This window comes from Pseudophryne corroboree, chromosome 4 (genome assembly GCF_028390025.1).
Source record: "Pseudophryne corroboree isolate aPseCor3 chromosome 4, aPseCor3.hap2, whole genome shotgun sequence".
Taxonomy (NCBI): Eukaryota; Metazoa; Chordata; class Amphibia; order Anura; family Myobatrachidae; genus Pseudophryne; species Pseudophryne corroboree.
Window position 1 is genome coordinate 509,203,362 of NC_086447.1, and position 14,930 is coordinate 509,218,291.

At 45.4% G+C, this 14,930-nt stretch overlaps 1 protein-coding gene across 1 annotated transcript in view; it reads right to left on the reverse strand.

The window, feature by feature from the left end:
- Nucleotides 1-14,930, reverse strand: part of ROS1 (ROS proto-oncogene 1, receptor tyrosine kinase) — a 311,501-nt gene that overhangs the window by 29,851 nt on the left and 266,720 nt on the right. Inside the window, 1 exon segment of the mRNA XM_063919336.1 lies at nt 10,075-10,103. Coding sequence (XP_063775406.1) covers nt 10,075-10,103 — 29 coding nt within the window.

Genomic DNA, 14,930 nt, shown 5'->3' on the forward strand with positions numbered 1-14,930 from the left:
TATCACCTTGCACATATCACTGGTTTATCACTTCCTTATGCCTTCTCCAGGTTAATACATCTGCCCCTATGTACCAGGGGTCAAAGGATATTTTATGCTGAGCTCTGATTGGAGGATCTCATCACATGCTTCACTAACCCGTGGAGGTCAGCAGCCTTATGGAAGTGTGCTCTCTATAGATTATATCAGTGGTTCTCAAACTCGGTCCTCAGGACCCCACACGGTTCATGTTTTGCAGGTCACCTGTAGATTTGTCAAATGTGACAGTTGGTGATACACAGTGTACCTGCTGGGTGACATGGAAAACGTGAACCGTGTAGGGTCCTGAGGACCGAGTTTGAGAACCACTGGATTATATGATCTGTTGCAGATTGTCATCTATAGAGCCCATAGACCTTCTGTCAGCCCTGCTATTTCTATAAGAATCCAGAATATTGGAAAGTATGATTATTACTGTAGTGGGGAATGTGTCTGATGGTATACTTACAAGCTCTGATGGCATATGGAGGGTGTCAGATTGCATGTAATTTCTTATGGCATGTGATGGGGTACTGATCTCATTTGGAGGGAACCTAATGGCATATGTGGGTTATCTGATAGCATGTGGAGATGGTTTGTTGGCTTATGTCAGTGGCCGGATGGCGTGTTGAGGGGTTTAATGGGCTGTCTAGTGATCTCATCTGAGGTGGTTTCCTAATGGAGATTGGGATCCATGGCAACTTTTTATGCCCCCCACACCGCACTTGTTTTGAGAGCGGAGCTATGTTTCATGTCCCGGCACATTGTTAAAAAAAAAAATTGTTATGCTGTGCTATTAATAGAGGGAAACCATCTGGTTCTCTCCCATCGATGCCAAAAGGCAAAAGCATTCAACATCGGCCATAAACCATCAATGATTATGAATCGATGGCCATCCCTACTCAGCAATCAGTGAGTACTAAAAGATGGAGCTGCCCGCCAGTGACACTGACAGCAGATGTGCCTGTAGCAGTAAACTGTTAAAATGGGAGAAGTCACAGGTCTCAGGAGGTGAGTGTGACGCAGTCAGGGTGGATTGCAGTGTAACTGGGTGCAGGAGGCCACACCCCCTGCAACTACTATACCTACGCCTATGCATATAGGGATGTTTACCCTTTGTTATACCCTTTAAGAATAGAAATGTTAGCTAGGTATATGGGAAGGGTCCGGGGGAGCATAAAGCTCACCCTGGATGAAAGAAAGCCTAGCTGTGCCCCTACATGAATGCATAAGCACAAATCTCACTCTGGTCCATTTTGAGGAGTTGGATTTAATTATTTAAATTACATTTTCAAACAAATTTCATAAATAAACCATGTTTACAGTTGTGACAAGATCAGATCTCTCAAACTTTAATGAGTCACTTTGAATGATTATGATGTAAGTAACAATACCTCATCAAGTGTCCGGGGGCGTACCCACGGGCGTACCCACCCTCCCTCAGTCACACACATATACATAAAGCTGCCCGCCACTCACCAGTGGCTCCACCCTCACCTCCGTAAGATTGGCTGGCAAGTCTATCTGTCATCCACTGCCCTTACTCGAGTATAAGCCGAGGGGGGCTTTTTCAGCATAGAAAAATGTGCTGAAAAAGTTGGCTTATACTCGAGCATATACAGTAACTGTTTGTACATTAGTGGATTAAGTAGGCTGTATGTCAATTCCTGTTACTTAGACAATGATCAGATCACTGGCGGTCGTGCGGGAATTTGGGCGTACTTGGACGTTTTTTTAAAGGTACAATCACTTACAAGGCATGGTTTTGCCTTGTAAGTAATTGCCCCTTTAAAAAAACATCCGAGTTTGGCCGGCATCCCGACAAGCCGCTGGACTCGGGCGGCATTCCATCCTGCCACACATGTTTTTTGACCAATTTATGCAGAAATCCAGGTGTTTGTGAAGCATTCACATACTTTCATTTGCCACTGTATTTTCTAAATTCTTTGCTGTTTTCCTGTGAGATAATTATCAAGTTGTATGTTTCCAAACATTGATCAATGTTAGATTTGGTCAAAGCTTAAAGCTCTGAGTGGGAGTTACTCCCTCTTAGGCCAAGACACACCACTGTGGACTTCTTAGTCCTGTTCAGTACACGCTATTTTTATGCATATTAATTTGATATACACAAAAATCTAAAACTTGTTTTTTACTTGACTCATTTCTAAAATTAGTTCAATTACTTACAGTATTTAAATTATAGGTGTTATATTTATATATAAAACAAATTTCTTCAATAGGTATAATTCTCTACACGCACATGTTTCGGTGTATTTTAGGTATAGTATTGTTTTTAGTAGTTACAAATTGTTATCTAACTGATACAATTTACAAATCATAGCTAACACAGACACTCTATGTCCATGTCAAAGTTCAAAATAAACAATTTGTCAATCAACCATCTGGATACATATGCCTAACATATAAAGCATAAAAGACAGCATGGTACACATATCTAGACGAGTATAAACACTCCAAGTATTTAATTCTTGCAAGTCAGGGTCAGTAATACCCTGCCTTTGCTATAGTTTAATTTTAAATAGTGTGTTACTTAATTAATGCAGTTTGGTACTGGCTAAGACAGTGGTTCTCAAACTTTTTTGAGGCACGGCACTCTAGAGTATCAGTATTTTTTTCACGGCACCCCTAGGCCAAAAGTTTATTATTGAGAAATTTATAAAGAAATATTAATTTAAGTAAATTGTGTTTATATCATCCTTAGGTTTAACTGTGTGGTCAGGGAAAAGATATGCTTCTGTTTGGCCACATATGTGCTGATTGACAGCCACCAGCACTGGTTTTGCTTATTACAATGACCATAAATAATTTTAATTGGTCCTTGACCACCAACCCAGGGCACCCCAGCAGGTGTACTGCGGCACCCCAGGGTGCCACGGCACACAGTTTGAGAACCACTGGGCTAAGATGTAGTTAGCAATGTTGGGCCACAAATATACAGCTGAGTTGCACATCACAAATAAAGAGAGTGAAACCTTAATTATGATTATAATACAGAAAAATAGATGGGTTGAGTAGAAGTTGCACTCAAGTTTTACCTCGGGTACTAGTATTTTTATCAGTGCTGTAACTAGACATTGTAGCGCTGTGTGCAAGAAACAGCATTGGCGTGCCCCCTCCCCCTCCTCCCCATATTTAAAATAAGAGCAGTGCGCGCGCAACCAAAATGTAGGGGCGTGGCTTCATGGGGTAGAGGCTTAGCCACAATATAATACAAATTCATATTACGCTGCACAGAAGTTTCCATTATTCAAATTACACCACACAGTAGCGCCCCTTACACACATTACGCCAGGTAGAGCCCCTGTCACACATTACGCCAGGTAGAGCCCCATTTTACACATTACTCCAGGTAGAGCCCCTGTTACACATTACACCAGATAGAGCTCCTGTCACACATTACGCCAGGTAGAGCCCCATTTTACACATTACACCAGGTAGAGCCCTCTTTTACACATTTATGGCAGGCAGAGCACCTTTTTACACATTATGGCAGGTAGAGCCCCTGTAGCACATTACGGCAGGTAGAGCTCCCTTTTACACATTACGGCAGGCGGAGTCCCATTTTACACTTTACAGCAGGCAGAGTACCCTTTTACACATTAAGGCAGGCAGAGTCCCCGTTTACACATTACGGCATATTGGGGGCATATGTGTATCTGGAACTGGGGGGGCATATAGGGCACTGGGGGCATATGTGTATCTGACACTGGGGGGGCATATTTGGCACTGGGGGCATATGTGTATCTGGTACTGTGGGGGCATATGTGTCACTGGGGGCATATGTGTTTCTGGTACAATCGAGGCATATTTTTATCTGGCACTGTGGGGGAATATCTGGCACTGGAGGCATACGTGGCACTGGGGGCATAGCCCTAGCAACAAGCATTACCCCTGGTAACAAGCACAACACCCAGCTCATGAAATCCCTGGCAACAAGCATTACCCCCTAGCAACGAGCATAACACCCAGTGCATGAAACCCCTGGCAACGAATGTTACCCCCTGGCAACGAGCTTGACACCCAGCACATGATACCCCTGGCAGCAAGTATAACACCTAGCTCATGAAACCCCTGGCAATGAGCATGACACCCTGAGCATGAAAACCCCTGGCACCGTGCATGGAACCAGGAGCATGAAACACCTGGCAACGAGCAGGTAATTAAAAAGTAATTACAAACCTTACTGTAGGGCTTAATTTGTAATGGGCATTGCGGTGTGTGGCATAATGTATCACGGACATTGCTGTGTGTGGCATAATGTATCATGAATATTGCGGTGTGTGTCATAATGTGTCACAGACATTGCGGTGTGTGTCATAATGTGTCACAGGCATTACGGTGTTTGGTATACTATATCACGGGCATTGTGGTATGTGGTATAATGTCTCAGGGGCATTGCAGTGTGTGGCATAATGTATAATGGGCATTGCGGTGTGTGGCATAAGGTATAACGGGCATTGCGGTATGTGTCACAGGCATTACGGTGTGTGGTATACTATATCATGGGCATTGTGGTATGTGATATAATGTCTCAGGGGCATTACAGTGTGTGGCATAATATATAATGGGCATTGCGGTGTGTGGCTTAAGGTATAACGGGCATTGCAGTATGTGTCACAGGCATTACGGTGTGTGGTATACTATATCACGGGCATAGTGGTATGTGGTATAATGTCTCAGGGGCATTGCAGTGTGTGGCATAATGTATAACGGGCATTGTGGTGTGTGTTATAATGTGTTACAGGCATGACGGTGTGTGGTATACTATATCACGGGCATTGTATGTACTATAATGTCTCAGGGGCATTGCAGTGTGTAGCATAATGTATAACGGTCACTGCGATGTGTGGCATAATGTGTCACAGGCATTACAGTGTGTGGCATAATGTGTCATGGGCATTACGGTGTGTGGCATATTGTGTAATGGGCATTATTGTGTGTGGCATAATGTCTAAGGGCCATTGCAGTATGTGGCATAATGTATACTGGCCATTAATATAAGGAGGAAAAATGACAAATAATGTAAGGGGCATGAATCAGGATTATTTTTTTTCCCTGTGGTGGCCAACGTCTGGACATACAGGTTGCAAAAGTGGGGTATAAGGTAGTCTTTTCCTGCAGTGCCACGCCCCTTTAAGCAAAGCCACACCCATTTCAGCAATGCCACGCCCCCATTTTGCCGCGTGCTCAGATTTATCACTTTACTAGTGGCAATTATGGGTGGGGGGCGCCAGAGAATGTTTTGGCTTGGGGGAGAAAAATTTCTAGTTATGCCACTGATAGGCAGTCACTTACATGATTTCTCCTTCTTCCGGCGCTACTGCTGGCTCCTGACCCGGCACTCCCTCTGTACACTGCACAGCAGGCCAAGAGAGGGGGTGGGCCGTGGGAGCGCAGCACACGGGTGACGGGGGCCAAGAGAGGGGGTGGGCCGTGGGAGCGCAGCACATGGGTGACGGGGGCAAAGTGAGGGGGCTGGCCGCGGGAGCGCAGTACACACAGAGACCAAGAGGGGGGTGGGTGGAGGGAGCACAGTACAGGTGCCAAGAGAGGAGGGAGACGCAGGAGCACAGTACACAGAGGATTTACTGGTAGCGAGCGCTGCCGCTGACTGCATGCAGCAGAGACTCCGCTGGTCAGAGCTTGAGGATGCGGGCACCAGATCCTACAAGAGCACATAGGGGAGCGGGAACAGGAGGAGCGGCTGTCAGCAGGAGGTTTAAGCGGCTGTCAGCATGGGGATTGTGCGGCCACTCGGGGTGCATGTAGAAGGTGCGCCCAAAGGGCAAATGCGCTGTGGGCAATGCACCTTCTGCACACACCTAGTTACGGCCCTGATTTTTATATTACTATTACTACAGTTATCCAATTTTTTCATTAGGAAATAGTATTTACGAATGACTAGTGCAGTGGTTCCCAAACGCGGTCCTCAAGGACAGTGCCAGATTAAACTCTGTGGAGGCCCGTAGTCAGTTGAAATCCCGGGGGCCCCCTCACAGATTATCTCCTAATATGTTTTTAATTTTAACAACCAATAGTCTACGATCTGGAAACTGTAATGTGAATCTGATGTCTCTGGTTTATGTATTTTAAGTAGTGATGTGCACCAGACATTTTTCAGATTTTGTGTTTTGGTTTTGGATTCGGTTCCGCGGCCGTGTTTTGGATTCGGACGCGTTTTGGCAAAACCTCCCTGAAATATTTTTGTCGGATTCGGGTGTGTTTTGGATTCGTTTTTTTTTTACAAAAAACCCTAAAAAACAGCTTAAATCATAGAATTTGGGGTAATTTTGATCCCATAGTATTATTAACCTCAATAACCATAATTTAAACTCATTTTCAGTCTATTCTGAACACCTCACACCTCACAATATTATTTTTAGTCCTAAAATTTGCACCGAGGTCGCTGGATGGCTAAGCTAAGCGACACAAGTGGCCGACACAAACACCTGGCCCATCTAGGAGTGGCACTGCAGTGTCAGGCAGGATGGCACTTCAAAAAAATTGTCCCCAAACAGCACATGATGCAAAGAAAAAAAGAGGCGCACCAAGGTCGCTGTGTGACTAAGCTAAGCAACACAAGTGGTCGACACAAACACCTGGCCCATCTAGGAGTGGCATTGCAGTGTCAGACAGGATGGCACTTCAAAAAAATAGTTCCCAAACAGCACATGATGCAAAGAAAAAAAGAGGCGCACCAAGGTCGCTGTGTGACTAAGCTAAGCGACCCAAGCGGCCGACACAAACACCTGGCCCATCTAGGAGTGGCACTGCAGTGTCAGACAGGATGGCAGATTAAAAAAATTGTCCCCAAACAGCACATGAGGCAAAGAAAAAAAGAGGCGCAATGAGGTAGCTGTGTGACTAAGCAAACGACCCAAGTGGCCGACACAAACACCTGGCCCATCTAGGAGTGGCATTGCAGTGTCAGACAGGATGGCACTTCAAAAAAATTGTCCCCAAACAGCACATGATGCAAAGAAAAAAAGAGGCGCACCAAGGTCGCTGTGTGACTAAGCTAAGCGACACAAGTGGCTGACACAAACACCTGGCCCATCTAGGAGTGGCACTGCAGTGTCAGGCAGGATGGCACTTCAAAAAAATTGTCCCCAAACAGCACATGATGCAAAGAAAAATGAAAGAAAAAAGAGGTGCAAGATGGAATTGTCCTTGGGCCCTCCCACCCACCCTTATGTTGTATAAACAGGACATGCACACTTTAATGAACCCATCATTTCAGCGACAGGGTCTGCCACACGACTGTGACTGAAATGACTGGTTGGTTTGGGCCCCCACCAAAAAAAGAAGCAATCAATCTCTCCTTGCACAAACTGGCTCTACAGAGGCAAGATGTCCACCTCATCATCATCCTCCAATTCCTCACCCCTTTCACTGTGTACATCCCCCTCCTCACAGATTATTAATTCGTCCCCACTGGAATCCACCATCTCAGGTCCCTGTGTACTTTCTGGAGGCAATTGCTGCTGGTGAATGTCTCCACGGAGGAATTGATTTTAATTCATTTTGATGAACATCATCTTCTCCACATTTTCTGGAAGTAACCTCGTACGCCGATTGCTGACAAGGTGAGCAGCTGCACTAAACAGTCTTTCGGAGTACACACTGGAGGGAGGGCAACTTAGGTCGAATAAAGCCAGTTTCTGCAAGGGCCTCCAAATTGCCTCTTTTTCCTGCCAGTATACATACAGACTGTCTGACGTGCCTACTTGAATGCGGTCACTCATATAATCCTCCACCATTCTTTCAATGGTGAGAGAATCATATGCAGTGACAGTAGACGACATGTCAGTAATCGTTGGCAGTTCCTTCAGTCCGGACCAGATGTCAGCACTCGCTCCAGACTGCCCTGCATCACCGCCAGCGGGTGGGCTCGGAATTCTTAGCCTTTTCCTCGCACCCCCAGTTGCGGGAGAATGTGAAGGAGGAGATGTTGACGGGTCACGTTCCGCTTGACTTGACAATTTTCTCACCAGCAGGTCTTTGAACCTCTGCAGACTTGTGTCTGCCGGAAAGAGAGATACAACTAGGTTTTAAATCTAGGATCGAGCACGGTGGCCAAAATGTAGTGCTCTGATTTCAACAGATTGACCACCCGTGAATCCTGGTTAAGCGAATTAAGGGCTCCATCCACAAGTCCCACATGCCTAGCGGAATCGCTCTGTTTTAGCTCCTCCTTCAATGTCTCCAGCTTCTTCTGCAAAAGCCTGATGAGGGGAATGACCTGACTCAGGCTGGCAGTGTCTGAACTGACTTCACGTGTGGCAAGTTCAAAGGGTTGCAGAACCTTGCGCAACGTTGAAATCATTCTCCACTGCGCTTGAGTCAGGTGCATTCCCCCTCCATTGCCTATATCATGGGCAGCTGTATAGGCTTGAATGGCCTTTTGCTGCTCCTCCATCCTCTGAAGCATATAGAGGGTTGAATTCCACCTCGTTACCACCTCTTGCTTCAGATGATGGCAGGGCAGGTTCAGGAATGTTTGGTGGTGCTCCAGTCTTCGGCACGTGGTGGCTGAATGCCGAAAGTGGCCCGCAATTCTTCGGGCCACCGACAGCATCTCTTGCACGCCCCTGTCGTTTTTTAAATAATTGTGCACCACCAAATTCAATGTATGTGCAAAACATGGGACGTGCTGGAATTTGCCCAGATGTAATGCACGCACAAAATTGCTGGCGTTGTCCGATGTCACAAATCTCCAGGAGAGTCCAATTGGGGTAAGCCATTCTGGGATGATCTTCCTCAGTTTCCGTAAGAGGTTGTCAGCTGTGTGCCTCTTCTGGAAAGCGGTGATACAAAGCGTAGCCTGCCTAGGAACGAGTTGGTATTTGCGAGATGCTGCTACTGGTCCCGCCGCTGCTGCTGTTCTTGCTGCGGGAGGCAATACATCTACCCAGTGGGCTGTCACAGTCATATAGTCCTGAGTCTGCCCTGCTCCACTTGTCCACATGTCCGTGGTTAAGTGGACATTGGGTACAACTGCATTTTTTAGGACACCGGTGAGTCTTTTTCTGAGGTCTGTGTACATTTTCGGTATCGCCTGCCTAGAGAAATGGAACCTAGATGGTATTTGGTACCGGGGACACAGTACCTCAATCAAGTCTCTAGTTGCCTCTGAATTAACGGTGGATACCGGAACCACGTTTCTCACCGCCCAGGCTGCCAAGGCCTGAGTTATCTGCTTTGCAGCAGGATGACTGCTGTGATATTTCATCTTCCTCGCAAAGGACTGTTGGACAGTCAATTGCTTACTGGAAGTAGTACAAGTGGTCTTCCGACTTCCCCTGTGGGGTGACGATAGACTCCCAGCAGCAACAACAGCAGCACCAGCAGCAGTAGGCGTTACACTCAAGGATGCATCGGAGGAATCCCAGGCAGGAGAGGACTCATCAGACTTGCCAGTGACATGGCCTGCAGGACTATTGGCTTTCCTGGGTAAGGAGGAAATTGACACTGAGGGAGTTGGTGGTGTAGTTTGCAAGAGCTTGGTTATAAGAGGAAGGGATTTAGTGGTCAGTGGACTGCTTCCGCTGTCATCCAAAGTTTTTGAACTTGTCACTGACTTTATGATGAATGCGCTGCAGGTGACGTATAAGGGAGGATGTTCCGAGGTGGTTAACGTCCTTACCCCTACTTATTACAGCTTGACAAAGGCAACACACGGCTTGACACCTGTTGTCCGCATTTGTGTTTAAATAATTCCACACCGAAGAGCTGATTTTTTTTGTATTTTGACCAGGCATGTCAATGGCCATATTTGTCCCACGGACAACAGGTGTCTCCCCGGGTGCCTGACTTAAACAAACCACCTCACCATCAGAATCCTCCTTGTCAATTTCCTCCCCAGCGCCAGCAACACCCATATCCTCATCCTGGTGTACTTCAACAGTGACATCTTCAATTTGACTATCAGGAACTGGACTGCGGGTGCTCCTTCCAGCACTTGCAGGGGGCGTGCAAATGGTGGAAGGCGCAAGCTCTTCACGTCCAGTGTTGGGAAGGTCAGGCATCGCAAACGACACAATTGGACTCTCCTTGGGGATTTCTGATTTAGAAGAACGCACAGTTCTTTGCTGTGCTTTTGCCAGCTTAAGTATTTTCATTTTTCTAGTGAGAGGATGAGTGCTTCCATCCTCATGTGAATCTGAACCACTAGCCATGAACATAGGCCAGGGCCTCAGCCGTTCCTTGCCACTCCGTGTCGTAAATGGCATATTGGCAAGTTTACGCTTCTCATCAGACGCTTTCAATTTTGATTTTTGGGTCATTTTACTGAACTTTTGTTTTTTGGATTTTACATGCTCTCTACTATGACATTGGGCATCGGCCTTGGCAGACGACGTTGATGGCATTTCATCGTCTCGGCCATGACTAGTGGCAGCAGCTTCAGCATGAGGTGGAAGTGGATCTTGATCTTTCCCTATTTTAACCTCCACATTTTTGTTCTCCATTTTTTAATGTGTGGAATTATATGCCAGTATCAATGCAATGGCCTACTACTATATATACTGCGCACAACTGAAATGCACCACGGGTATAGAATGTAGATGGATAGTATACTTGACGACACAGAGGTAGGTACAGCAGTGGCCTTCCGTACCGTACTGCTATATATACTGGTGGTCACTGCGTCAGCAAACTTCACAACTGAAATGCACCACAGGTATAGAATCTAGATGGACAGTATACTTGACGACACAGAGGTAGTTACAGCAGTGGCCTACCGTACCGTACTGCTATATATACTGGTGGTCACTGTCAGCAAACTGCAAAACTAAAATGCACCACAGGTATAGAATCTAGATGGATAGTATACTTGACGACACAGAGGTAGGTACAGCAGTGGCCTTCCGTACCGTACTGCTATATATACTGGTGGTCACTGTCAGCAAACTGCAAAACTAAAATGCACCACAGGTATAGAATGTAGATGGATAGTATACTTAATGACACAGAGGTAGGTACAGCAGTGGCCTTCCGTACCGTACTGCTATATATACTGGTGGTCACTGTGTCAGCAAACTGCAAAACTAAAATGCACCACAGGTATAGAATGTAGATGGATAGTATACTTGACGACACAGAGGTAGGTACAGCAGTGGCCTTCCGTACCGTACTGCTATATATACCGGTGGTCACTGTGTCAGCAAACTGCAAAACTAAAATGCACCACAGGTATAGAATGTAGATGGATAGTATACTTGACGACACAGAGGTAAGTACAGCAGTGGCCTACTGTACTGTAATGCTATATATTATATACTGGTGGTCAGCAAACTGTGCAAAACTGAAATGCACCACAGGTATGGATGGATAGTATACTTGACGACACAGAGGTAGGTACAGCAGTGGCCTACTGTACCGTAATGCTATATATTACTTACTCGTGGTCAGCAAACTGTGCAAAACTGAAATGCACCGCAGGTATGGATGGATAGTATACATGACGACACAGAGGTAGGTACAGCAGTGGCCTTCTGTACCGTACTCCTATATATTATATACTGGTGGTCAGCAAAATTATGCACTGTACTCCTACTATATACTGTCTACAATGCAGCACAGATATGGAGTGTTTTTCAGGCAGACAACGTATACTGGTGGTCACTGGTCAGCAAAACTCTGCACTGTACTCCTCCTATATAATATTATACTGGTGGTGCCCAGTCCCCACAATAAAGCAGCACACTGAGCACAGATATGGAGTGTTTTTCAGGCAGGCAACGTATACTGGTGGTCACTGTCAGCAAAGCTCTGCACTGTACTCCTGCTATATAATACAGCTGCTCCCCAGTCCCCACAATAAGCAGTGTGAGCACAGATATATGCAGCACACTGAGCACAGATAAGGAGCGTTTTTTTCATGCAGAGAACGGATAAAACTGGTGGTCACTGATCAGCAAAACTCTGCACTGTACTCCTCCTATATTAATATACAGCTGCTCCCCAGTCCCCACAATTAAGCAATAAGTAAAGCAAGCACAAATATTTGCATCAACAATACACGGAGAGGACGCCAGCCACGTCCTCTCCCTAACATTTCCAATGCACGAGTGAAAATGGCGGTGACGCGCGGCTGCTTATTTAGAATCCGAATCTCGCGAGAATCCGACAGCGGGATGATGACGTTCGGGCGCGCTCGGGTTAACCGAGCCATACGGGAGAATCCGAGTATGCCTCGGACCCGTGTAAAAAGGATGAAGTTCGGGGGGGTTCGGTTTCCGAGAAACCGAACCCGCTCATCACTAATTTTAAGTTAATGGGTACATTACATTGATACAGTATTTTCTCTGTAGAGTCTTTAATGGAAAGTTTTCGTCTCTTTGAGATGATTAATTTTTCAGTTTGATTGCAATTTTCTTTAAAGATCAAATCTATTTTATTTTGATCCGTTGCAGCCAGGCCCCTAAAATGTGTGGGGCCCATAGGCTGATGCCTACTCTACCTATTTTGTAATCCGGAACTGATCAAGGCACCCTAACAGTCCTGGTTTTAAAGTTATCCATGCTAAATCCATACCTCCCAACTGTCCCGATTTTGGTGGGCAGTCACAATTTTCTGTCACTGTCCCTTCATCCCACCCTCTGCCCACAATGTCTCGCGGGGGGGAGCCTGGATACATCTGTAGGTGCTGTGCACACCTTCAGTGCGCACGTGTGTCCCTCCTCACTCTTGCAAGATGTTGGGAGGTATGGTAAAGTAAAGGTGACTTAATTAGTACCGCAGTCCAAAGACGCTTTAATAGAGAAGGACCCCATGTGCAGTCTCCAATTGGGCCCCCTCCTCTCCAGCGGTGCAGTAGACTTAGGCATTGTCTACTGCACATGCACAGGTCTCCAGGAACATGCTGTCTGTGCTGCATTCCCAGGGACATCTCTATTGTGCATGCGTGAATCACCGGAAAATAGCCGTAGTGGCCATTTTCCAAGAGATTTTTGCCACTCTGCAGCAAGCGCTGGGCCGAAGGAGAGGTCAGTATATTTAAATGGGTGCACAGTGTGCGGAGTGTGGTCCCTCCTGGACTGTTAGGGTGCCTTGAGAACTGTGCTTGGGAACCACTGGACTAATGTATATCTTCTACTCGTGACACTTGTCGCATGTCTTTTTAAAGAAATGTAGCTAATCTCTCTATATTATCAGAAGAGCCAGCAACATGCAGTTTTATGGTATAAATTGCATTGACCTCTGTGTGTAGTGTACCATATTTCCATGGCATTAATAAGAGCAGTATTATATTAATTAAAGTAAGGAAAGTAGTTATTTATTACTTAAGTCAAAAATGAGAAAGAATGCATAATTTTCCCATAAATTAGACCTATGGCAGATACAGTTATTTGTGGTTTCTCTAACACTTGCAGGCCTGAATCTGAGTCGGACACAGCTCTGGATGTGACACTCCTGATTATCAGCAAACGATGCATTCACTACACCATGCTTATGCACTTTGAGGAAGGATACCAGAGCGGACAGATTTTTCTGTCTGCCAAATGGGCATTTATAGGCGGCAAATGGGTAGCAAGTGGGTGGCTAACTTGAGAATACGAGGTATCTTTAAAGGTCTGTGTGCAGGAAAGCCAGTCAAACCAAAAAGCACATCCCATTATTAAAATGTATGCAATGCCATGGTCATTCTGAAAGTTAGAGTTAGGACTGAGCATATGGGGAAGACTTTGGTGCAGTTAGTCATCTTAACAGATGTTGCAATATTTGGAACTATTATTTCCTGATTTTATATACACTGAGTAAATTAATTACACCCACCAGACAATTTTATGCAAACTAACTATTCCACAGATAATGTTGTTGTAGGATGCCTGAATATGTATAAGAACGAAGGCAAAGGAAGGTAGAGACTAAAAAAAATATATCACCAATGACATAATGAGTAAATGATGCGATGGACTTGAGCATGGAGCGATAGCTGGGGCTCACAACAGCAGTGCGAGCATTATCAAAACGGCTGCCAACACTCATAATCCCAATGGTAGGTATAGTGGTTAGGGTTAGGTCTTAGGGGGAGGGCTAGGGATAGACTGCGGGAAGGGATTAGGGGTTAGGTTGTCGAAGGGGATGGTTAGGGTTAGGTTACAGGAGGGGTGGGATAGGATTAAAATACTTACCAAAATCCATCTGAGCTTCGGGATTCCACTGCATGGATTCTCACCGTCGGGATGGTAAGCGCCTGCATTTTGTACACAACCCCTTTAAAATTATAACTTTTTCAGTTTTCTCCTGAAATATGGCATGGTTTTTCTTGATTTATGGCTTAATTTAATCATGAGATGAGGGGACTGATGCTGGCTTGAATGCAAGTCAGCCCCCTAACCTGTAAGCTTAGAGTGATCATTTTCATCATCATCATCATCATCATCATCATCATCATCATCATCAGGGAGCACTTGCACTAGTTTATACTTGATACAAATGATTTGTCTAAAAAAATAGTATTCAGAAAGAATTCCATACAACTCTGCATAGCCCAAAATTTCTTAAACATGTCAACAACCTTTTGCACACGTCAGAATGTTCCATTTCTGCCCAGTTATGTCCTTTCTGTCACAAATGAAGGTGCGATTGGGATGTGTAAAATTATAAATATCTAGCATTCTGTGCGCTCCCCAAACAGACAAACGTCCAACTCAGCATCAAGCCCTATGTGTGTGTTTGAGGCTTCTTTGACATTTATTTTTTGGCCTAGGTATGCACTTTAACAAAGTGCTGCAATGAGGCACAATATGAACCCTATTATAATTGTGAGATGAGATGAGACCTAAAGCAACCAGTTCTGAGTTGGTGCAAAATTCAAGTCCTTGTCGCAACACAGCAAGAAATCTACCCCATTCAATAATATCACTTCACAAAAAGAAATCTAG